The 26681-nt window shown below is 38.2% G+C and overlaps 1 protein-coding gene across 1 annotated transcript; it reads right to left on the bottom strand.

Moving 5' to 3' along the window:
- Positions 1-1310: 1310 nt before the first annotated feature.
- Positions 1311-20484, bottom strand: Rbm11 (RNA binding motif protein 11). The gene is made up of 5 exons (XM_041678571.1): positions 20359-20484; positions 8564-8726; positions 6914-6986; positions 6306-6402; positions 1311-4675 (listed from the first exon to the last, which is right to left on the bottom strand). Exons 1-5 carry the CDS (start codon positions 20452-20454, stop codon positions 4388-4390), a joined length of 717 nt encoding a protein of 238 aa, XP_041534505.1. The 5' UTR covers positions 20455-20484; the 3' UTR covers positions 1311-4387.
- Positions 20485-26681: the final 6197 nt, after the last annotated feature.

A 26681-nucleotide genomic window follows, 5' to 3' on the forward strand; every position in this document is an offset into this window, starting at 1 on the left:
TACCACCATAGACAGGTTGTCATCTCATAATGAGAAATATATGCAGCTCAGCCTAAGTGTCCATATTCTCAACCGCCCCATGCTGCTCAGAGGTTTAAAATACAAAGTCTCTTTTAAGACTCAAGGAGGAGTGTTAACAATAAAATTCTGTAACATTGAAAGTGCAAAAAACATAATACCAAACCAAACCAACCCAAAAACTGACTTAACAAGTGTGAGTAACAGAAAAAAAAAAAAAAAAACCACAGAGAAAGGCTTAAGACATTCAAGTATACGTAGAGGATGGGTTGACAGAGACTTGCCCAGACATAGAACTCAGAGTCTCTCCCCACGGTTGGGCGGACAGAGCTGGCAGCATGGGAACAGTGTAGATGTTACAGAAAAGCTGGTGAACATTTAGAATACCTCTTTATTGTTAGTGGTTTGACAATTTCCTCTCATCCTCTCAGGATTCATTTTATTAAGGACTAGAGCCTCCTTTGAATTCCTGCTGTTATGATCTCTTTACCTCTCCCATGCTCTAACTACCCTAAATCCCCCACTCCACTGTGCCACAACTTCAGCTTTTCATCCTTGTCTGAAGACTACAATTCCTTAAATGGGGTGGGGGTGGGGCCATACATTCTCAGTGTGTAGCTTTAGTATATTTAGTGTTGGGAGGCCATTTATTCATTGATGATTCTTTTATTGATGACTATTCTCAACAGAAAATAGGAAATCTTGAGGAAGATCACAATGGAGAGTAGTGAGGAGTGGAGAGAGATGCCAGTTTGTAAAATGTTTGCTGCATGAGCAATGTGGACTTGAGTTGCCATCAATAGTGCCTGCATACAAAGCTGGGAATGGCAAGTCTTTGTAATCTTAGCCTCTGGGAGGCAGAGGTGGGGAATCGTGGAAACTTCCTGGCAAGGTAATCTTGCCAAATGGGAGAGATCCAAGATCAATGAGATGCCCTGTATCTAAATATAATTTGTAGAGCAACTGACAAAAATACATGATGTTGATCTAGGTGTAGACACACACACACACACACACACACACACACACACACACACACAGTCCAATACGTGTGCATATGACTGAGTACCAGTACATGTTAAACAAAGTGGAATAGTGAGAACTTTCTATGATAGTTCCCAGAGTTCTGAGTGGCAAACAGTATCATAAACAATGCATTTCTTCTGACTGCAAATTAAGGTTAGAATAGAGTTACGACACTGCCACCCTAGTGTATATTTTTTGTGGTAACTGTTATTCCTTATTAGGAAAAAGTAAAACCCAAAACATTATAACCTTAAGAAGTGCATGAATCTCATTAATTTTATTCAAAGAACAGTATTTTTTTAAGTTTCCTAAGTAAGGATCGGGGAATGGAGGGAAAAGACAGGATAATATTTAATTGTGTATGTGGGAAAAATTTAAAACCAATGAAAAACACTTTAAAAGGATTTTCTTTGAGCTATCTGTGTTGGGATATAATTTCTAAAAATAGTTTGATTTTGAGGAATCATTTTTACCACAATAAAACTCAGGTTACCAATTGTCCTTTTAAATATGCAATAAATAAATGAACAAGACTCTCATATCTGATGTTTTACTTACATGTATAGAAGCAGAGGCAGACTGTAGACACTGAAAAAGCCGGGGGCAGCTGCCATTGAATTGAAAATTGTGCTCTGCCGAATCTATCTGGGGACTATACAGTAGTCCTCTGGTTTTTCTCTTCCTAAGGACTGAAAAGAATGGGAACCAGGCAACCAAATCGCCTGAGTAGCAGTTACTTAAACCACATCTCACTGAAATGTCCACCCCAAGGAGTATGTTTAAACTTAACATATTTAAATAGACATTACACTGAATAAATTGTGTTATTTTTACTTTTTATGCTCACGTGAAACTACAAGAGCCTATTTTCATTTTGACAAGTGCTTGGCATCAAAAATATTTCAGTGTAATGAGGCATGACTGGGGACTGAAGTAAGTCACTGACGCAAGATGACTATTGAAAATTTTGAAAAACTGATCAGCAGCAGAATGTTAGCCAAAACTGAGCAAAGAAGAAATATTTGGGGAAAATTTAGACTAGAAAGAAGAGTAGAAAGGTTAAATTGCCAATGAGATACCCTAGTGAGTATGTTTAATAGGTAAAGGGGGACATCTAGATACAATGTTGGGAATATTGTCAAGAGAGAAATCTTTAACCATGCAATAAAGAAACTGAGAAAGTTTTTGCACATAATATTTTTAGCTCGAACAGTACTAAACAATATGTAACAATTTTCAGTATTTTTAAGTCATTGACAATAACAAATATTAATTGCAACGGCACTTTGTAATGTCACAGAAAATACTGCATATAATTGCATTTAATGATGAGATTTTGTATGTGTCCTTTATCTAAGCAACTAACTGTAGCTCAGTGTGTGTCTTTTGTGCAAACTTGAGGGTGTGTTTGCCACTAATTTCTAGTGACACTTTTGCTCATTATGTCAGTGCCTGGTATATTAAAAATTAATTAAATAAATTATTGAATTGAGAATATGTAAAGTGTCTAGTATCATTTTTAGGCTTTTAATTTCTGCTAACATTTGAAGTAGATTCTGAGATTGGAGAATTAAAATTAAAAAAGAAAACCCTGTGAAGCCAATTATACTAATAGTTCTTCACCCACGTACATAACATTTGGAAAAGCGAAAACTTAAAATCTTGGGGTTGTAGTAAACAGAAGCACTTTAAGGGAAGTTTTAGAATCTTTAACAAAGACACCATGGTGAAAGTGACTTTTCTAGTGTTCTATTTAGCTGAATGGCCAACTAGCTGAGAACTGATACTGAGTTAATTTTCTGTCTCTGATGAAAGAGTTACAAAGACATTTCCCAGTTGTAACATGCTAGATCATACACTGCTTCAACCTGACTTGCTTATGCAGGTCAATATTCATTGCTAAGGTTTCTTTTTTTTTTTATACATAGCTCTGCTACTATGCTGATCTCAGTGATCTCATTTATGTCCATGATAAATTATGTATCTAGAGGAAACTTGAAGACAAAGTTAATGAGTTTTAAAATGTTACTATCTAATTTTGAAAGAATAAATTTTATTTTGGCCATGATCCCAAATTGTCAAAATATGAATTTAAAAATAATGCTTTTGCATTTAACTGTTGAAGAATGTAAAAATGAGTTGAAGTTCAATGCAGCGGAATTTAGGTTTGCATATTGATCAGATGGACATAAGCTTGGATTTGTTATAACTGCTATATCTTGTATACTTATTATTACCGAGAGTGAAACTCAGTTATTTTTCTCGTTAAACATATTTTTATTCTTTGAATAAATAATGCTTATGAAACAGTAAGCAACATTCAAAAGTAACACCCGTGTGTGGTTTTTCCCTTTGAGCTGAGCAGATGAATCTAAGTGGGTTTGCCTGATGCTTTCAATTAGTTTTAACAAACACATAATTTTCTTAGTTTTGGTTTATGCTGAATCAAATTGATATACACCATTCATTTTACATGTACTCCGTTTATCTCCTAAAATGCGTGAATTATAAATATAGACCTGGAAGTAGGCATTAAATACATGATGATACAACATCATTCTATCTATGCAGTTCATGACGATTCACACATTTGCTCTCTACTTTCCACCCTTGCTGGCAGGAGTAGACAGTGGATGCTGACACCATCAACTGATTTTTCCACTACAAACAAGAGATGAGATGTAAAGAGATATTTATGTCCAATAAAACCATGAAAAAAGCAACTAATCCTATAGCAGCCCCTTTAAGCAAATGACACTGAGCATATGGCAGTAATCTTTCTTTGGATGTCATGGACACGATCATATGAAATCAGTCTGCTAGTGATGCTCAGAGATACCGTGTTTAGACATAAAGGGTAAAGTGTCAGTTACAAGGGAACTGATGCCTCCTTACTACATAGTCATTAGAACATGCTGTTTTCAAATATTACCACTGTTTCCCCAGCAACCTACAGATGCATCTGAGGCCAGCCCACTTGTGGTTGAAAGCCTCAGGTGAGATTCTAGGGAGAGCACAGCACTTAACCCTCAAGGGTTTAGCGAGTGGCTTTAGAGTTTAGTGAAATTTCATCCTCAGTTCTAAAAATAAGATGATGTAAAGTGTATTCTTCCTGACAATGGACAAGAAATAACCTTGCAAATACAAAAGTAGTACATTATATTACTGTTGAAAGCTTTTATCATTCATGGCAAAAACTGAATAGCAAATCACAGAGTCATATTTTCATTTTTTTTTTAAGACAAGGTGGCCAAGAAATGGGTCATTTGGTACAACCGACATTTTTTTCTTTTTCTTTTTTCTTTGTTTATTTTGATAGAGAGAGCAGCACAGATACTCTTCACTAGTATTTCTTCTTCCTCTTGCATTTCCGGCATTTTTGGCCACCTTCATTCCCTCTCTGGTCTTCTGAACTACTGCCAGAGTCACTGGCTTGCCTTTGCCTCTTTCGTTGGCCCCTATGATAAAGGTCAGGCTCACTTGGCTGTTGGTGAGTCCATTCATAGGAGCAGGGTCCAGCCTCGAGGTCTGTGGTGTAGTTTAAGGAGCAGGACCCAGATGTATTGCTGGGAAGTGAAGCTGTCATGTCGTAGAAAGGAGGCTGCATCATTGGACTGTGTGTGTGCCAGGGCTGTGAAGAGGAGACACACGTAAGCACACACTCAGAATGCAAGAACAAAGTTCACAATGCACGGGCACTTGCAGACAGCAATAGGTGAGCCAAGCCAACCTGAGTATACTGCAGTGACTGTATTGTACAAGGATATATGGACATTGTTTCAGTTGGGTAAAATGAGGCACAAAGATTAAAGGTGCCACATAGTTTACCACCACATTGGTCAGCAGTGTTTAGCAGAAATCTTATTCAAAAACACATAGGTAGTTTGTAAACACAATAGAAAAGGAAAATAAATAAATAGATAAGATAGTACAGTTATTTATCCCAAAACATATTCAGACTACTGTTATTTAACACTTTTATCAATTAAAGCTTTTTTTTTTTTTTTTAGAGCTGGAATTTCGAGCCCAGGACCTTGCTCTTGCTAGACAGGTAATCTGTCACTGAGATATATCCCCAGGGAGATAGTTTGCTTGGATTTGGAGGGGGAATCTTCTCAAATGCTCACAGTTTATCTGTTTTGGAAGCTAAATCATCACTGAAGTTATTTGACTTAAGAGTTTCATAAAATTTATAATAGAAAAAATTATAACTACCATTTCCAGTCGCTTTAAATATACCTAGAAACTTCCCAATGCGTAATTCAAGTACTGATTTTAAATTTTAATGGAAATTAAAAGCTTCTTGGGTGCACGTGCAGCTGAGAGCTCCCACGCTGTACACCACAGTTGTCACTGCTTTAGGCAGAGAAATGCATCCTGGGTCTTAACAAGTTAGCTGCAGTTTCTGACTTTTCTAATCAGAGGACAGGGCAGCATGAGACAATCTTCCAAAGCAAGCTGAGCTAGACCAAAAGATAAAAGATGCTGGGGAAACTTAGTGTTAGTTCAGGCTGTTTCCGTGCTGATACAGATCTAGCTAGCTATGATTTAGGAATGTTTTCTCCAGAAGCATCATTTTCTAGGAAGTTTCATAAATGTTTACTAATTGAAAATGGATATTAAAAACAGTAAAGTTTAAATTTATGTTGGCTATTCATAACAGCCTCTGAATAAAAACAAACACAAAACAACAATGATAACATAATATAACTAATCTACAGGATAGTCTCATACCTATAGATAATAAACTTATAGATTTAGGTTTGCGTAGTTATATCTTGGAACTTACATTATTCTACTTACAAAACAAAGAGTTGTGAGGAAAATATTCCAAAATCAAAATTCATGATCAAGATTTCTAGGCTACAGCCAAACAACGGAGATGTTAAAATGGCTGTTCCTTCTAGTACTAACTTTCAAGTGACTTTTTAAACAAAAATAATTAAATGTGATTGATGACTACACATACAAATATTACGTACTGAGAGAAAATTTTTGTGGCTAAGAACATCCCTGGCAGTGGTCATTTTCTGGGGAATGTGGTATTTAGGGATTACTGGGTTACTTCTGCCTGACACTGTGGAGCACGGGCCAGTCACTGAGGTCTTATACACAGGGTTTCTCATGACCCTTTCTGTACATGTGCTGGGGCATAGTCTGTGTTGGTGCTGGGTTCAGATTTCAACACCAATTGTCAAGAAGGGTGCTTTTGTTCCAATATTTGTATATTGTATACTGAAGCAAATATATTTCACACTCACCATTTTCTGAATGAAAAAATATTCTTGAGGTAAAGCAGCGTTTGCAATTGGGAAAAACTGCGTGGGAAATGAAGATCTGCCCACCATTTCTTCATTTCTGTGCAAAAGAAGAGAAGCAAGGACATCTTAAAATTAAAAGGTACAAATGTCATTTTCTCATAAAAATATTAACAGCCTTACGTAAGTAGAACAGAAGAACTCTCTTGCAGCCTTTAAGATTAAATACTTTGCACACACAAATAATGTGCTATTTCACTGATGATGTAATGACATGGTATTACATTAATTACTTAGTTATAAAGTATTGAAACTACAATATTTAGAATCACATTTGTCTTTTTATCAGGAACACCTTAGATTGTGTTCTAGTTGTGAAAAGGAAATGCTCAGATGTGAACATAACAAGCACGCGCCTTGCAGTCACTAAGAGAACATCAGTTTTCTACAGATAGAAAAACAATGGTGAAATTATCACTTTAGTTTTAAAGATATCGTTACAATTTAACTAAAATGCTATGTGTCTAGACTCCAGCTTTAATATACTTGTTGATGTCTAACAAGTTAAGATAATAAAGTTCATATTTATCCAAAAACATGCATTTGATTACCTGAAGCTGTGTGAATTTATCTTAACACAGCTCTCAAAACTTTGGCTAGCTGGTTCAGAAGAGCGAGAACTGCCTTTAATGGGACAGAATTAAAGAAAATAAAATAGAAAAGAAACATTATTTCATGACACAATTACTTGGAGTTTGAACATTATAACATTAAGCCATAAAGTCATGCAAAACCCTAAATCTGATGATTCTGACCTATACTTCAGAATTTGAGAGGCTTGAGGCAGCAGGATCCAGAGTTTCAGGATAGCCTGGGATGTATATCCTAAGATCCTATTTAATAAAAACAAAACAAAGACAAATATAAAACCTTACTTTTTGTATTCAAAATTCTGTACTAGTTAAGATATATGCACATATATATCTTATATCCAGAGTCACATTTACAGATTTTATACAGGATTATAAATGACTGGATAAAAATTGAACTTTATTAAAAAATCCATGGACAGATATGAATATTACACAGACATGGGACTAAGTGAGGTAAACTATGTTGTTTTATTGTACGTTATTGTAAGCTAAAAATGACACACGAACACTGTCACTTGCTTCTAGAGTATAAGATTTGAGTTCCCTAAATATTATGAACAACAACTTAATACAAGATGTGTTGGAACCTAACGCACCCAAGCTTATTCTACCATTTGGCAGAGAAGTGGAGGGCAAAGAGAAAGGAAGAAATAACTTTCCTTTTGCAAGAAACATAGTTTTTGCTACTGTTGGCTTTAGTAGATCAACAACAATAATAATACACCAATAAGGCAGCACCAACCTGGGGAGGCCTCAGAGTACTTAGATGCCTCTATCAGCCCTTTCTTGGCCTGCAAACATTATTTGTACTTCTTGTTTATAGATGACTAGTTCATGATGTGTGCAATAGATGTCTAAAGTTTTAAATTTAGGCCCTAGAAATGTTCATAGACTGGCTTCCCAATAAAGACTACTTGGGAAGAACTTTCTTCAAGATAATAGTTACTTGAACATTATCAAACAGTGTTTAATTCATGTGATTTTAAAGTTGTTAGAAACCTTTATAGGCACTTCCTGGTTGGTTCTGAAGTATAAATTTAAAAGTTTTAATGCAGAGGAGATAAGTTTGGGTTGGTAATATAGGAGGCAATATCAATTAATTATATATTAAACATTAGATATGTAATCCCCCCAAACAACAGTGATGAGAGAGACACTTTTTATTGTCCTATACTATAAAGAAAACAAAATACTTAAGCCCCTGAGAACAGGTTCAACAAGAAGGCACATTTTGAAGATTGACAGGTGACAGAACTTACCAAACAGATACTTCAAAAATTAATAGTGATGACAAAGAAACTTTTATTTGTCCTACACCAGTGATTCTCAACCTCTGGGAAAACATCCCTTTGGGAGGTCACATATCAGATATTCTGCACATCAGATATTTACATTACAACTCACAATAGTAGCAAAATTACAGTTATAAAGAAGCAATGAAAAAATTTTATGCTTGGTGGTCACCACAACATGAATTGCATTCAAGAGCTGAAATATTTGGAAGGTTGAGGACAACTATCCTACTCTATACAGAAAACAAAATGCTTAAGCCCCTGATCATAGCACCAACAAAGCACACTTTGAGGATTAATCAGGGACCGAACTTACCAAATCGATATTGCACATTAATTGGCCTTCCATACAAACGAATTCCATTCAGCAAAGCTATGGCATAAGACACAGATTCAGGATGTTTGAAGCAGACGAAGCCAAAGGACTTTGGCTTCCCATCTCTGTCTTTGCAAAGAGTTACTTTGGTTAATGGTCCAGCCTGTAAGAAACTAAAATTATTTTCTCATAAATCCAAGGACTTTGTTTTTACACTAAGATAAATTAAGTAAGTCTAAGTTTGACTAAAATAAAGAGCATTCATAAACAGCTCCACAGATCATGCATCTTCTTATTCAGCAACACAGCTACCCAACCTTTCTATCAGAGGCATTAGTGGACAAGGAACTTATAGGGTAGAGTTCAGATATTACAAGGAAAGAAAGACTATCTTCATCTTAGGCTTTACAAATCAACTTAGTGAATATTTGAATCTCATATGAAAATAGTACTACCTCTCTGCACATATTAGCAGAATTTAACCGAAAAGTAATGAGAAAAATAATCTTAGTTGAGTTGGTTGCTGTCAAAAAGGCCAGTAACATGACATGACAGACTCATGTTCCTGCCTCAAAACTGAAGAAGGGCTATGGTGATGGCCTGGGGGTAAGAGTGATGCCACATATGTGTGAAGACTAGGTCTGGATCAGCAGCAAACTGCCAGATGCTAGAGACCCAGCCAGGCTGGGGTATGCAATACAAAAAATGTCTTCAACAAAGGGGGACTTCAAAGACCAATCTAAGTGTTCTCTGACCTCCATAGACATGTGGTGGTACTCACATATGCACATTCATGAACATGCATGCTGTTGGGCGCCATATGAAGTAATAAGGGCGGCGGCGGGGCTGCGTCCCCAACACCCCGGCCGCCTGCCCAGCTAGCTTATGCCCCAAAATAATTATACAGACACTGTATTCTTTTAATCACTGCTTGGCCCATTCTCTTCTAGGCTAATTCTCACATATTAATTTAACCCATTTCTAATCATCTGTGTATGGCACCCCAAGGTGCGCTTACCGGGGAGATTCTAGCCTAGTCCATCCTGGGTCGGAGCTTCATCCCGGGAGCGGGGCATGGCATCTCTCTCTGAGGCGTCTGCTCCCGAGAGAGCTGTGGAGTCTCTGACCTCACTTCCTCTTCCTCCCAGCGTTCTGTCCTGTTTTCTCCTCCCACCCATCCTCTAACCAATAAAATGGGCCAGGGCAGTGCGCCCTTTGTATATTGTAAAGATTTGTCATTCGTATTAGCTTACTAAAACGCTGATTGGCCAGTATTCAGGCAGGAAGTATAGGCCTGGTGACCAGACTAAGAGAATTCTGGGAAGAGGAAAGGCAGAGATACAGTTACCAGTCAGATGCAGAGAGAGCAAGATGAGAATGCCTCACTTAGGAAAGATAACAAGCCATGTGGCTAAACATAAATAAGAATTACGGGTGAATTTAAGTTGTAAGCGCTAGTTAATAAGAATCCTAATCAGCCCCCCAACCCCCAACCCTGCCCTGCTGTATGCTAGGACCAGTGCTCAAAAACAGTTTTAAGCTCCTACACTAAGGCTACCCACCCAGAGCGGTGAGTGCCTGCCTACCGGGCAGGCCTCAAGGACCCCCGAAAAGGAGTACCCGCACCTTCAGCTTTTGCGGAAGGGTGTCCTGTGTTCTACTGGTCCCCGCCCTGCCCCCCAAGTTCTCCCTTTTGTCAGTGGGTCATTGGACTACCAGGCGTCTATGTTTTGGTGCTGAGGAGTTCCATCTGGACGGGACGGTTCCTGCTTCTACACTGAAGAGATACAACCAGAGAGTCAGTCACAGCAAAGACTGGACCAAGACACCAGGCCTCTCCTGGCTCCATGTGAAGGAAGAGATGGGAAGGTGCCAATGCAAGAATTCCTCCAACAACCTGAAAGGCAACATGACATCACCAGAATCCAGGGATCCCGAAACAAGAAGAATTGTACACCCTACTCTAGAAGAATTAGAAGAAATCAACTGAAAAGTGAATTATATGAAAATAATAGAAGACCTTAAACAGGAGGTGAAAAACTGCCATAAACAATTAGAGATCACAAACAAAAAGGTAGAGGAAATGAATAAATCGCTCAAAGATACCCAAGAAAACCAAGAGAAACAAGAAAAAGCAATCAAACAGGTAAGGGAAGTGGTTCAAGACTTGAAGAATGAAATGGAAGTAATGAAGAAAACACAAATCGAGGGAAGGATGGAGATGTAAAATCTGGGTAAATGAACTGGAACTACAGAGACAAGTACCACCAACAGATTACAAGAGATAGAAGAAAGAATTTCTGACACTGAAGATACCATAGAGAAAATAAACACACTGATCAAAGAAAACAGCAAAACCAACAAATTCTCATCACAAAACATTCAGGAAATCTGGGACACAATAAAAAGACCAAACCTAAGAATAATTGGGATAGAAGAAGGAGAAGAAGTAAAGGTCAACGGTCCAGAAAATATATTTAATAAAATTATAGAAGAGAACTTTCCCAACCTAAAGAAAGATATTCCTTTGAAGGTTCAAGAAGCATACAGAACACCAAATAGATTGGACCAAAAAAAACAAACATCTCCTCGCCATATAATAATCAAAACACAAAGCATACAGAATAATGAAAGAATTTTAAGAGCCGCAAAGGAAAAAGGCCAAGTCACTTATAAAGATAAACCTATCAGACTTACACCTGACTTCTCCATGGATACCATGAAAGCCAGAAGGTCCTGGATAGATGTACTGCAGAAACTGAGAGACCATGGATGTAAGCCCAGACTACTATACCCAGCCAAGCTTTCATTCACTATAAATAGAGAAAACAAAAATTTCCAGGATAAAAACAAATTTAAACAATACGCAGCCACAAATCCAGCGTTACAGAAAGTAATAGAAGGAAAATCACTAACCAAGGAGTCCAACAATAACCACAATAACTCAGACATCTAGAGACCCTTCACCAACACAACTCAAAGAAGGGAAACACACAAATTCTACTGCTAAAAAAGTGACCGGAATTAACAACCACTGGTCATTAATATCACTTAATGTCAATGGACTCAACTCACCTATAAAAGGCACAGGCTAAGAGATTGGATACAAAAACAGGATCCAACATTCTGCTGTTTACAAGAAACACACCTTAACCACAAAGATAGGCACCTACTCAGAGTAAAGGGATGGGAAAAGGTTTATCAAGCAAATGGACCTAAGAAACAAGCAGGTATGGCCATACTAATTCCTAACAAAGTTGACTTCAAACTTAAATCAATCAGAAGAGATGGAGAGGCACATTTTATACTCATAACAGGAACAATTCATCATGATGAAGTCTCAATCCTGAATATCTATGCCCCTAATATAAAAGCTCCCACGTATGTAAAAGAAACATTACTAAAACTCAAGGCAGCCATCAAACCGCACACACTAATAGTAGGAGACTTCAACAATCCTCTCTCACCAATGGACAGGTCAATCAGACAGAAACCTAACAGAGAAATAAAAGAATTAATGGAGGTAATGAATCAAATGGACTTAACAGGCATCTATAGAAAATTCCACCCAAAGAGGAAAGAATATACCTTCTTCTCTGCAGCTCATGGAACCTTCTCAAAAATTGACCACATACTTGGTAACAAAGCAAACTTCCACAGTTACAAAAAAATATTCGTAACCTCCTGCATCTTATCAGACCACCATGAATTAAAGTTAGAATTCAACAACAATGCTACCCCCAGAAAGCCTACAAACTCATGGAAACTGAACAGTCAACTACTGAACCACACCTGGATCAAGGAAGAAATAAAGAAAGAAATTAAAGTCTTCCTTGAATTCAATGAAAATAAAGAAACAACCTACTCAAACTTATGGGACAATATGAAAGCAGTCCTAAGAGGAAAGTTCATAGCACTAAGTGCCCACTTAAAGAAAACAGATAAAGCACACATTGGAGACTTAACAGCCCACCTGAAAGCTCTAGAAAAAAAAGAAGCAGACTCACCTAGGAGGAGTAGAAGACTGGAAATAATCAAACTGAGGGCGGAAATCAACAAAATAGAAACACAGAAAACAATCCAAAGAATCAATGAAACAAAAAGCTGGTTCCTGGAGAAAATCAACAAGATTGATAAACCCCTCTCCAAACTAATCAAACGGCAGAGAGAGAATATGCAAATCAATAGGATTAGAAATGAAAAGGGGGACATAATCATAGACACAGGAAATTCAGAGAATCGTTAGATCTTACTACAAAAGCCTGTATGCCACAAAACTGGAAAATGTAAAAGAAATGGACACTTTTTTAGATAAGTACCATATACCAAAGTTAAACCAGGACCAGGTGAACACCCTAAATAGACCTGTTAGTCATGAAGAATTAGAAGCTGCTATCAAAAACCTCCCTACCAAAAAAAAGCCCAGGACCACATGGTTTCAATGCAGAATTCTACCAGAACTTCCAAGAAGACCTAATATCTATACTCCTTAATGTATTTCACAATATAGAAACAGAAGAGGCATTGCCAAATTCTTTTTATGAAGCTACAGTTACTCTGATACCAAAACCACACAAAGACCCAGCCAAGAAAGAGAATTACAGGCCCATCTCACTCATGAATATCGAGGCAAAAATCCTCAACAAAATACTGGCAAACTGAATCCAAGAACACATAAGAAAAATTATCCATTATGATCAAGTAGGCTTCATCCCAGAGATGCAGGGCTCGTTCAACATACGAAAATCTATCAATGTAATCCATCATATAAATAAGCTGAAAGAAAAAAACCATATGATCATTTCATTAGATGCTGAAAAAGCATATGATAAAATTCAATATCCCTTTATGAAAAAAGTCTTGGAGAGATTAGGGATACAAGGATCATACCTAAATATAATAAAAGCTATATACAGCAAGCCGACTACAAACATCATATTAAACGGAGAGAAACTCAAAGCCATCCCACTAAACTCAGGAACACGACAAGGCTGTCCAGTCTCGCCATACCTCTTCAATATAGTGCTTCTAGTTCTAGCAATAGCAATAAGACAACATAATGGGATCAAGGGGATTCGAATTGGAAAGGAAGAAGTTAAACTTTCGTTATTTGCAGATGATATGATAGTGTACATAAGAGACTCCCAAAACTCTACCACAGAACTTTTACAGCTGATAAACAGCTTTAGCAATGTGGCAGGATACAAGATCAACTCCAAAAAATCAGTCACCCTCTTATACACAAAGGATATGGAAGCAGAGAGGGAAATCAGAGAAGTTTCACCTTTCACGATAGCCACAAACAGCATTAAATATCTTGGGGTAACTCTAACCAAGGAAGTGAAAGATCTATTTGACAAGAACTTTAAGGCATTGAAGAAAGAAATTGAAGAGGATACCAGAAAATGGAAGGACCTCCCTTGCTCTTGGATTGGGAGGATCAACATAGTAAAAATGGCAATTCTACCAAAGGCAATTTATAGATTCAATGCAATCCCCATCAAGGTCCCATCAAAATTCTTCACAGATCTTGAAAGGACAATAATCAACTTTATATGGAAAAACAAAAAACCCAGGATAGCCAAAGCAATCCTATTCAATAAAGGATCTGCTGGAGGCATTACCATCCCTGACTTCAAACTCTATTACAGAGCTACAGTAATGAAAACAGTGTGATACTGGCCTAAAAACAGAGAAGTCGACCAATGGAATCGTATAGAAGACCCGGATTTTAAGCCACAAACCTATGAACACCTCATTTTCGATAAAGGAGCTAAAAATATACAATGGAAGAAAGAAAGCATCTTCAACAAATGGTGCTGGCACAACTGGATGTCAAACTGTAGAAGAATGAAAATAGACCCATATCTATCACCATGCACAAAACTCAAGTCCAAATGGATTAAACACCTCAATATTAGTCCGAACACACTGAACCTGATAGAAGAGAAAGTGGGAAGTACCCTACAACAGATGGGCACAGGAGATCGCTTCCTATGTATAACCCCAGCAGCACAGACATTAAGGGCAACATTGAATAAATGGGAGCTACTAAAACTGAGAAGCTTCTGTAAAGCAATGGACACTGTCACTAAGACAAAAAGGCAACCTACTGACTGGGAGAAGATCTTCACCAACCCCAAACAGACAAAGGTCTGATCTCCAAAATATATAGAGAACTCAAGAAACTAGACTTTAAAATGCTATTAACCCAATTAAAACATGGGGCACTGAATTGAACAGAGAATTCTCAACAGAAGAAGTTAAAATGGCTAAAAGACACTTAAGGTCATGCTCAACCTCCTTAGCAATCAGGGAAATGCAAATCAAAACAACTTTGAGATATCATTTTACACCTGTCAGAATGGCTAAAATCAAAAACACCAATGATAGCCTTTGCTGGAGAGGCTGTGGAGGAAGGGGAACACTCATCCATTGCTGGTGGGAATGCAATCTTGTGCAACCACTGTGGAAATCAGTGTTTTGCTTTCTCAGGAAATTCGGGATCAACCTACCCCTGGACCCAGCAATACCACTCTTGGGAATATACCCAAGAGATGCCCTATCATATGACAAAAGCATTTGTTCAACTATGTTCATAGAAGTATTATTTGTAATAGCCAGAACCTGGAAACAACCTAGATGCCCTTCAATGGAAGAATGGATGAAGAAACTATGTAATATATACACATTAGAGTACTACGCTGCGGTAAAAAACAATGACTTCTCGAATTTTGCATGCAAATGGATGGAAATAGAAAACACTATACTGAGTGAGGTAACCCAGACCCAAAAAGATGAACAGGGGATGTACTCACTCATAATTGGTTTCTAGCAATAAATAAGGGTCACGGAGTCTACAATTGGTGAACCTAAAGAAGTTAAATAAGAAGGTGAACCCAAGGAAAAACTTATAGTTATCCTCTTGGCTATGGGAAGTAGACAAAATTGCCGGGGAGAAAATTGGGATCTTGGGGGTGGGGTGCGATTGGGGTAAGGGGAGATGGGGAGAGAAAAGGGAAAAGGGGAGGATGGGGGGATCTTGGGGAAAAAGGATGATTGGGATAAAGGAAGGTTGGATAGGGGAGCACGGAAGGACAATTCTTAGTTAAGGGAGCCACCTTAGGGTTGGCAAGAGACTTGAACCTAGAGTGGCTCCCAGGAGCCCAAGGAGATGTCCCCAGTTAGTTCCTTGGGCAGCTGAGGATAGGGAACCTGAAATGACCCTATCCTATAGCAATACTGACGATTATCTTGCATATCACCATAGAACCTTCATCTGGTGATGGATGGGGATAGAGACAGAGGTCCACACTGGAGCACTGGACTGAGCTTCCAAGGTCCCAATGAGGAGCAGATGGAGGGAGAAGATGAGCAAGGAAGTCAGGACCACGAGGGGTGTACCCACCCACTGAGACAGTGGAGCTGATCTACGGGGAGCTCACCAAGGCCAGCTGGACTGTGACCGAAAAAGCATGGGATAATACCGGACTCTCTAAACATGGTGAGCAATGAAGGCTGATGAGAAGCCAAGGATAATGGCACGGGGTTTTGATCCTACTTCATGTTCTGGCTTTGTGGGAGCTTAGCCAGTTTGGATGTTCACCTTCCTAGACATGGACGGAGGGGGGAGAACCTTGGACTTTCCACAGGGCAGGGAACCCTGACTGCTCTTTGGACTGGAGAGGGACGGGGAGAGGAGTGAGGGAGGGGAAGAAGGGTGGGAGGTGGGGGAGGGAAATGGGAGGCTGGGAGGAGGCTGAAACTTTTTTTCTTTTTCTCAATGAAATAAAAAAAATATAAAAAAATTAAAAAAGAATCCTAATCATGTAGTTTATAATTAATATATGCCCCTGAGTGTTTCTTTGGAACTGAACCTTCCTGGACAGAAGGTTCCAGGTGGGACAGAAATTTCTGCCTACACAGGAATGCATCTATACACATACTACACAGTGTTTCTAAATAAACTAAATGTATTACATTTTTGATCTAGTAACACTGCTTCATAAATATGTTCAAAGGAAATTCATTTTAACATTTTTAAAATCTGGTAGAATTAGTAAACTATTCATCTGAGTTGACAATTTTTTTAAAAAATGCATCTAGAAATATTATTCTATGGTGAATTCTTCAAACAGCATAAAGTACCACAAATTTTAAGATTCAGGAAGTGTGGCTACAAAAAGCTGCAATGGGTTTTTGCAAAGCAAAGAAGGAAAGCCTATTATTACAGAAGAGTGTTAATCACACCTGAGGAAAAAATTACACCAATTTGTTACCTCAATGACCCTGACTGGAGGATATGTTCACAAAGACTAGAACTGACTTAGAGCTGTATACCTTAAAGATTATTTTTCTCTGCAGAGTTGGCCAAATATATGTAATTTTGTTTATTATCCACAAAAAAGTATGCCATCCTTACAATGGTGCTGTGCCTTGGATTTCAGTCTTTCTTCTCTGAAATCTTTGCCCAGGGACTAACTCCTGCTCCCTTTGTTTGAACAGGATGAAGTTAACAAAACAATTTCCCCATTTTGCCTCTTCTATGAAGACAGCTTTCTGTTATACCACATCATGAATCTTCACACTTGCCGGGCGGTGGTGGCGCACACCTTTAATTCCAGCACTCGGGAGGCAGAGGCAGGCAGATCTCTGGGAGTTCGAGTCCAGCCTGGTCTACAAAGGGAGTTCCAGGACAGGCTCCAAAGCTACAGAGAAACCCTGTCTCGAAAAACCAAAAGAAAAAAAAAAAAGGAACTTCACACTCAATACATTTGAAACCACAATCATTGTCTTTCCCCCACTCTAAATCTCTACTCTAAAATTTCTTGGTTAAAGGGACAAAAATATATATGAATTTTAAAACAAGATATTGAGAAATTTGAAATTGATTATAAAAATTCATATAGTAATGAAGAACTTATTCTGTTTTCTAGTTTCAGTTTTCCTCTACTAATATTACAGTACTCATACTTAAGGAAATGTTCAACATCCTTAATCATCAGAGAAATGCAAATCCAAACAACTCTGAGATTCTGTCTTATACTTGTAAGAATGGTCAAGATCAAAAACACTGATGACAACTCATGCTGGAGAGGTTGTGAGGTAAAGACAACACTCCTCCATTGCTGGTGGGAATGCAAGCTGGTACAGTCTCTTTGGATGTCAGTGTGGCGATTTCTCAGAAAATTAGGAAACAAGCTTTTTTAAGACCCAGTAATACCACTCTTGGGTATATATCCAAAGGATGCTCAATTATGCCACAAGGACATGTGGTCAACTACGTTCATAGCAGCATTGTTTGTCATAGCCAGAACCTGGAAACAACCTAAATGCCCCTCAACCAAAGAATGGATAAGAAAAATTGCCGCGCACCGCGCCCCCATGTCTGCGCTCTGTGCGCTAGAACCCAGTTTGCGAGCTTCAGGCAAGGGGCTGGAGGTTAAGAATACAGACTCAGAGACAGACCGACACACAGACCTTTTAACACTGATACCAATGCCCCTTTTATTAACACCATGTAGACTTAAATACACTGCAGTCAATGGTCAAGAGGTGATAATCCCATCCTCTGATCCTCTAACTAGGCACAGCTTCTAGTAACTTACATTAAAAGGTTCTAAGAGGGAAAAGCAGCTGAAGGACAGGACTCATTAATCCCAACAGAAAATGTAGTACATTTACACAATGGAATACAACATAGCAGAAAAAAAAAATAACGACACTTGAATTTTGAAGGGAAATGGATGGAGCTAGAAAACATTTTGAGTGAGGTAACCCAGACCCAGAAAGATAATTGTCACGTGTATTCACTCATACATGTTTTTTAAACATAAAGCAAAGAAAACCAGCCCACAAAACAATCCCAGAGAACCTAAACAACAATGAGGACCCTAATAGAGACATACATAGATCTAATCTACATGGGTAATAGAAAAAGACAAGATCTCCTGATCAAATTGGGAGTATGGGGACTTTGGGAGAGGGTTGAAGCGGAGGGTAGAGGCAGGGAGGGGAGCAGAGAAAATGTAAAGCTCAATAAAAATCCATAAAAAATATTACAGTATACAGAAGCATACAAAGACGAGATTTACTTATAAACGTAAGCACAAACTCCTTATTTCCTGAGTGCTGGCAACAGAGTCTAGGATCTTATGAATGCAAAGCAAGTGTTGATCACTGAGAGACACTTCCAGTTCTGGTATAGCATAACTCAACTGACTTTTTTGAAACCAACAACCACATAACTTTCTTCTAAAGTCAGATTGAGACATTTTCAGAGCAGCTGAATGGTGGTTTTGCTCATGTTGCTGACATCAAAGTCTTTCAAATGATCCTGTACATTAGTAATTCTCTTTGAGCAAAATGAACAGGCAGGCTTACTGCTTGACCCATTGAACAGTATTTAAATTTTAGTCAAGTGGGAAAAGGAAATCATAAAAGTAATAAGGAGCTACTATATTTCACCTTTTCTGTGCACACATTGATGTGTACCTAGTTCTTCCTCACTAGATGGTTCTGGTGATAGAGGATTGGCAACCCCACAACCTTTTTTTAACTCCCCTTGGAGTTAAAAAGAGGGAAGCGTTCTGGAGGAGCTAAAATTACTCCTTTTCTGAACAGTGAATTTCAAACCATATTGGATCATAAAATAGATAGTTATGTTTTTAGAGGAAAATCTTTAAAATGGCAATAAATAAAGATAAAAGTCTTAATATATATAATTTTTAAGTAATAAAAATTTTAATGTTTAAGAGGAAAGCTATTCTCAGAGAATCCTTGCTAACTATCCAGCTCTCAGCATCTTTACTTAAATTTAGAGACAAACTAAGTCCTTTAAACATTACTTAAAACAAAACAAAAAAATTACTTCCACGGCTGGTACCCAAACTTCACTCTTGAAACATATCTCTGTATTGTGTCTCTGAGAATTTCCCGTTATTTTGTAAGTGCAAATCACTCCTGATTTCTTTTTATTATTCTATTAGCACTAATAAGTATTAGCAGCAGCCAGCCGCAATGGCGGTAGCTGTTTTATTGAGCTAAGTTTACTGCTGGCAATCAGATTACATTGCAGACACTATTACTTCCATTTCACAGTATAAAATTCCACATACTGAGACTCCAACACTGACTGACTTCTGGTCACACTGTCGACCTCAGTGCTCTTACTGTCAACAGTTTTTATATACGTTTTTACCGATAAGCATCAGTCATGGAAACAGTGTGGATTCCCCCCTTTAGGGTTTTCCCTGCACTTTGGTTTGCCCCATAATTCTGTGTCATTAACCAACTAGATGAGCAGTAGAAGACACCCCTCTCTGGCAAGTTTTTTTTTTTTTTTTTTTTTCCAGTTCTCGGAAAGGTCCCGAAGGTCCTCCAATTATGAAATACAGTGTCATTACCAGGGGACCCAGTCAGTAATCACTTGTAAGAGTCTAGAATAAACTGCTTTCCCCATCAAAAAGGCTTGGAAGAAAGAGTAATGACCAGGGACAGGTACCATATTCAGATTGGACACAAGGGTGCTTACTATTCCCTGAGGACAGTGACGGGTTGTTTTATGTTCCACAGCACATCCAGGGCCCGCAGAGGATCCGGCAGCCCTCGCCAGGGGCTGGCAGGCTGTGGGATTGGGGTGGGAGATCGTTGCCCACCCGGGGCTTCAGAGGAAGGGACCACTCATCACCGGCCACGCTCTTGTGTACCCAAGGGAAGGAAGGGAGACCTGAGCTCCGGTGGGGCGGGGTCCCGGGGCTCCCGAGCCGCCGCCCGGCCTTCCCCGCGGACGGTACCTGAAGGAACAGCTCGTAAAGAATCTCTTCCCGTACTCGGGCCTCTAAATTGCCCACAAACACGGTCCTGTCAGCCTCCTCCTGAGCCGGGAACATCCCTGCGGTCGGCAGCCAGGGGATGGAGGAGATGCGGAGGCCCCGCCCCCTCGCTCCGCCTCACTGCGCGGCCCCGCGAGGGCAGCAGAGGCCGAGGCGGGCGCGCGCCATGGGCGGGGTGGAGCAGACCACGCCCCACGCCCTCGCGGGAACCGCCCACTACTCCGCAGTCCCGCCCTCATCTGGCTAGCAACAGGGTGAGGGACCCAAGGGCTTCAACAGAACACTTAGTACAGTGCTACTGTCTCTTCCTGAACAAGGTTAATTATTGATTTTAGGTTCTTTCAAACACTGTTTGAAACAAAATAACTAGGAAGATGATTTAAGATGGACTAACTTCACTATAGATAAGCCTAGGGTAATGCGAAAAGTTAATTTGTCTCTAAATGGTAAAAGGGTCTATCACTAAGAAGGCAAAGTTGTTACTGTTAAAGTAAAATCTTAATAAACGTCTACATGTGTGGATATTGATAGCAGAGAGAACTAAACTTAACATTGATTTACCCTTTAAGTGACCCAAGACAGGTCTTTGAAAATGTTCTGTGGGCTCTGAAAGACCACTGACCTCAAGAAAATACCATACATCAATGAATCATTGGAAAATGTTACTGAAGACCTTAAAGTCGACCTGGAAAGTAATGATAATACAACTTGGTCTTTGGTTGATAGAGCGGTGGGAATGCATTTTGAATTCATGCGTTGTGCTTCTGCTTGGTTGATTGATCAGAAAAAAAAAATATTTTTTAAAGGAAAGGAAATGGTTGAGAAACTCTTACAGAAATGGTCACCAACCTTAGCCACGAGGGACATGCAAATTAAAACTATTTTGGGATTTTATTTTATCACGGTCAAAAGGGCCAAGATCAATCAGGCGAATGACAGAACATGCTGGCAAAGATGTGGGTGAAGAGGAAGACTTGCACATTTCCCTTGGGAGTCCAAACCGGTTCAGCCACTAAGGAAATCAGTGTGGCAACTCCTTAGGAAGATCTAGCTGAAGAGCTCTTCAGAATATACCCAAAGTACTCCACAACCTACTACGGATCCATTCATGGCCATTGCTGCTCAAAAGAGAAATTGGAAAAAGTCTAGGATTCTATTAACTGATGAATAGCTAATGAAATGTGGCACATTTATACTGTGAAATATTATTCAGCTGCTTAAAAGGAAATTAGTAAATTTGCAGGTAAATAGATGGAACTAAAAGTAATCATTCTGAGTGAGGTAACACACACACACACATACACACACACGCACACACACACACACACACACACACACACACAAGACTACTGGTTGTTCTCCAAATCTTGATGTTTAGATTCTATTGCTGAAGACAACATTTATGTCATCAACAGAGAAGTTGAACTGGTACCCAGCTAGAAACTTCACTCCTTCTGAATAGTATTCATAATACTGAAACTTACTCTGTAGACTAAAATGGGAAAAAGGTAATCATCAATATTACCAGAATACAAACCCTGTGACCTATAATAGTGAAGTGGCCACAAGATACGCTGGAACAATGGTGGCACAAATATGGGAGTAATCAACCACTTTTTGATTGAATTTAAGATCCACCCGATGAGATGGGACTCATGTTTGACATTGCTAACGTGGCCAAGAATCCAAAATTGCATAACTCATGACCTAAGGAGAATCATACTGCTTTTATTTTCCAACCACATAATTCTGGATGACATATACCCATAAATCAGTGCCTCCCTCAGTCTTCATCAGAGAAGTCTTTTCTTGCAGTAGATGGGAATTAACACGGAGACTTACAACGGGACAATGTATGGAGAATATGAGACTTGACAGCAGTCAGTCCTAAATTGGGTGTCTTTAAAAGCTCCTCCCTTTGGGTTCACCTTCTTATTTAGCTTCTCTAGGATCACGAATTATAGGTTCAATGTCCTTTATTTATGGCTATAAACCAATTATGAGTGAGTACATCCCATGTTCCTCTTTTTGGGTCTGGCTTACCTCACTCAGGATAGTGTTTTCTATTTCTGTCCAATTGCATGCAAAGTTCGAGAAGTCATTGTTTTTTACTGCTGAGTAGTACTCTAATATGTATCTTTTCCATACTTTCTTCATTCATTCTTCCATTGAAGGGCATCTAGGTTGTTTCCAGGTTCTGGCTATTACAAACAATGCTGCTATGAAAACAGTTGAGCATATACTTTTGTTGTATGATAGGGCATCTCTTGGGTATTCAGGCGATGAACGGAGACAGAGACAGAGACCCACATTGGAGCACCGGACTGAAATCTCAAGGTCCAAATCAGGAGCAGAAGGAGAGAGAGCACGAGCAAGGAACTCAGGACCGCGAGGGGTGCACCCACACACTGAGACAATGGGCATGTTCTATCGGGAACTCACCAAGGCCAGCTGGCCTGGGTCTGCCAAAGCATGGGATAAAACCGGACTCGCTGAACATAGTGGACAATGAGAACTACTGAGAACTCAAGAATAATGGTACTGGGCTTTGATCCTACCGTACGTACTGGCTTTGTGGGAGCCTAGGCAGTTTGGATGCTCACCTAACTAGACCTGGAAGTCCTTGGACTTCCCACAGGGCAGGGAAACATGAAGTTGGGTGGTTAGGGAGCTGGAGAAGATCTTGGCGGAATTGGAGAAAGAGAAATCATCGTCAAACTATATTGCATGAAAATATTTAATAAAGAGATGCATTTTAAGAAAATCATTTCTCCTCTAACTCTGACATGCTTACTTGTGTGAGTTGGACAAATAACTTGACTTTGGAATTCAGATTCATTTTAGTGACCGGATTGGTCTAAATGGATTATTTCATGCAGTATTTGTTTTGTGAATTGCTTCTTAGGTATCAGGAACTGTTTTCAGTCTCAGGAACAAAACCCAATATAGAAATCTGGAAAGAAAAAGGCTTTATTTAGATAATGCAGGTTCCAATAGCATTAGTAGTCACCTTTAGTTGTTACTTCTCAAGTCTATAAATATTGTCTCTCTTTGTTTCCTTATCCCTAAACTAAATACAGTACAGTAAGAGGTTAAAGGAAGTAACTGCATGATCAAATGAGTGGACATTTGAAACTTTCTACTCTGCATAGATATTTTACATATTTGTACTTATTTGCCTCATAAATCTAATCTGAACTAAGATATTTTCTTCTTAACATTTATAAATACTCAGTGCTTACATATAACTGTGAATGTTATAATACATTTTGTTTTCAAATAACTAAAGATTGTATTATATCATTATATAAAATCTGTGTTGTTCTTTGTATACATATGTGAATGTTATTAGTGTTTTAATAGACCCTATTATCTTTGGTTCTGTGTACATTTTTGGTCTTTATTGTTTTAGAATTCTTAGTTACCATTCTGAGACTAAGCTCATGCACTTGAATATGTACTCAGAATTAGATACCAACAGGTAATTTTTTTCATTCATGTAACTTTCATTTTCTAACTCAGTATTTACTAGCCTATTAGTAACATATAAAGCTTTATTGAGAGCACATGAAATTCTTTAAAGAATTACATAGTCTTTATCAGAAAGTTTTATACTTCAACTAGCATGAACATAACAAAGTATATGAATGTATATGACTTTTTTGTATATGCAGATGTAGACAAGCAGATAAACAGTGACCTAGATATATAGATAGATACATACACATATAGACAGATACATAGATAGAAACATAGACAGATGTCTACATTCATTTCACAGCCGCAGCCGAGGCAATTGTGTTCCACTGGGTCTATCTACTGTGAAATCCAGGATAGCTAGCTGCCTCACATATGTAGTAGCATAATTCTCTTGTTACATTTTTCAAACATTCCTTATTGTGAACTTCTATTGTATAATTAAATATAAGCACCCTAGTCAAACCCTGACACACATGTGACTATATAGTAAGTTTCTGTTGAAAGGGTACCTCTTAGAAAAAGAAGCATCTCCACAGTGCATCCTCATCAACTAAGTCTGTGGATATCAGTAGGTGCTTAGTAAAGGTTGTGTGAATGAATGTTCAGATGAAGGAATTAATGATTTGAAAAGCTTGGTAATGGAAGTTTTCTACAACTATGAATAATGTTATGCATGCATTGTTTAATCATCACAGTACACATAATTGGAGAAATTCTTCCCTGTTAGATATTTATATTTTCCATTTTGGGCTAATGTATTAATGCTGAAATGAACACTTTGCTCTCATATTTTTGCTCATGTATGATTTTATTATGGCATAGAAGGAACTTGCAGTTTTGTAGCAAAAAATGTCCTTTGGATGTTTAATTGTTGACTCATTGGCTAGTATTTTTTTAATTTTTTTTTATATTTTTAACAGTATCTTGTCACTCTCTGGCCTTGAACTTAAAATGTAGCCATACTTGACCTTAAATTTCTTGTGTTTCTGTCTCCTTCTCCTAATTGCAAGATTTACAATGGACCACAGTCATGCCTCATTTACCTAGAGTATGGCACATGTCAGGTTCAGGCTCTATTAACAGAACTACTTCTCAACCTTCATTAAATTTTTTTGAATAGAATTTATATAAATTAAATGAACGTTTATCCCAAAATACATTCTGAAATCTGATCTACAATGTAAATATTACTTAGCCTTTATAATTACTTTTCAAGTGCTCATAACATGCCCATTGCACAGAGATTCATTAGCTATACATGTTTGTAAATATCATCACATAACCTCTTTTGTGACACTGCTTACTTTGCACATGTATCTGCAAGCTTTTTCCTCTCCCATTGTCTGAGTATGTCAGAGTGGGACTAAAATATTAATAAAATAAAAAAGATATTAATATAAATTATTGGCATATTTCATACTATATTATCATCAGCTAATACTTTAATATACACTAATAACCCAATGTTCTCATCTTGAAAGCAAGTAAAATATATGATAATGAGAAATGTCATTTCATGTTTTGAAACTCTGCTAAATACTGTAACATTTGAAACCTAAAACTCATATGATTGGGTCAGAATAATAACAATAAAAACCTTGTTGTAAGATAGTTTCACTTTACAAAATCAGAAACAAAAAAAATCCTGTGGTAGTATACACCTTTAATCCTAGCACTCAGGAGGTAGGCAGAACTCTGTGACTTTGAAGCCGGCTCAGTCTATAGAATGAGTTCCAGGACAGCCAAGGCTACACAAAGAAAAAAAAAGTCTCAAGAAAGGTAACTATTGTCTTTAGAAAAGTGTTTTCTTCTAGTCTATTAAGTATAATTTCTTTAAAACCATGTTTTCCATGTTCTGCATGGACTGTGTTCCTCCCTTCTCAAACAACATGGTTATGCACTTTTCTTTTTCACTTTTTGAGATGTACAGCTACCAACAAGAGAATGTGGTGGAGGTCTCTACATTCTTTTACTGTTACAAAGCAAAATAGAGTGAATTCATTCTTTAAAACACAGTCTCAGTGAAACTCCGAGAGGCCTAACACTCCAAATGAACGAGGACTTTTCAGCAGCTACGTGTCCCAATTTTAAAATAAGTATCTCATGCTTGGGGATTTCTAAAGCATATCTCCAGACTTCTGGTTAGAGTCTGTTGATTGATCTAAATAAAAACAGTGCTTTTTTTTATTGTGTAGTTGAAACTTTCCCAATATATGTATTTTCTAAGTATAAGTTTTGTTTTGAACTTGTGATCTGTGTAGTGGAACAGCTGTTGCTTATCCTTGCCTTCTCAACAATCTTTCTGGGAAATTGGAGGCAAAAAGAAAACTAAACAAGCAGGCGAAGATAAAAAAGACAGAGATAATTTTTAAATGTTTGTCATATTAAAAACAAAAATATTTTTCCTTTTCAGATTTTGGCTTCAAGAGACAAGCAAGAATCTAACGTTTTAAAATATCCACTATGTTTTAGATGCATAATGACATGCACAAAAGCTGAAAAGCTTCATGGGTGTGGATCTCGTTACTGATTTTTAGCTCTGTAAAGAGTTTAGTTTGTAATCAAAATGATGATAAAACACAATTTTTTTCTGACTCTTTCCATTTCTGGCATTTCTACTAACATATATTTTTTTCTATGCTTTCCAAAACCGTATCCTCCCATGCCACATCTGAAATCCTGAGGTTAAGGGGTAAAGACATCTACAATTAGGTTTGCCATTCCCTTAGGTCATACTTGTGTAGCTGAACATTTGTGAGTGACTACGGAGTCTTTGGCTTAAAATGATCTCCCAACACAAGCCA

This window comes from Microtus oregoni, unplaced genomic scaffold, assembly GCF_018167655.1.
Source record: "Microtus oregoni isolate MIOR12 unplaced genomic scaffold, Mior012 000030F_ref0000283, whole genome shotgun sequence".
Lineage (NCBI taxonomy): Eukaryota > Metazoa > Chordata > Mammalia > Rodentia > Cricetidae > Microtus > Microtus oregoni.

What these genes read in the sequence shown, in the direction of transcription:
- Rbm11 (XM_041678571.1), bottom strand. Translation starts at nt 20,454, where the DNA reads ATGTTCCCGGCTCAGGAGGAGGCTGACAGGACCGTGTTTGTGGGCAAT. An exon ending in TTTACGAGCTGTTCCTTCAG is followed by an intron (nt 8,727 to 20,358) that starts GTACCGTCCGCG and finishes AGTTTCTTACAG; the next exon opens with GCTGGACCATTAACCAAAGT. An exon ending in TAATGTGCAATATCGATTTG is followed by an intron (nt 6,987 to 8,563) that starts GTAAGTTCGGTC and finishes GTCCCATTAAAG; the next exon opens with GCAGTTCTCGCTCTTCTGAA.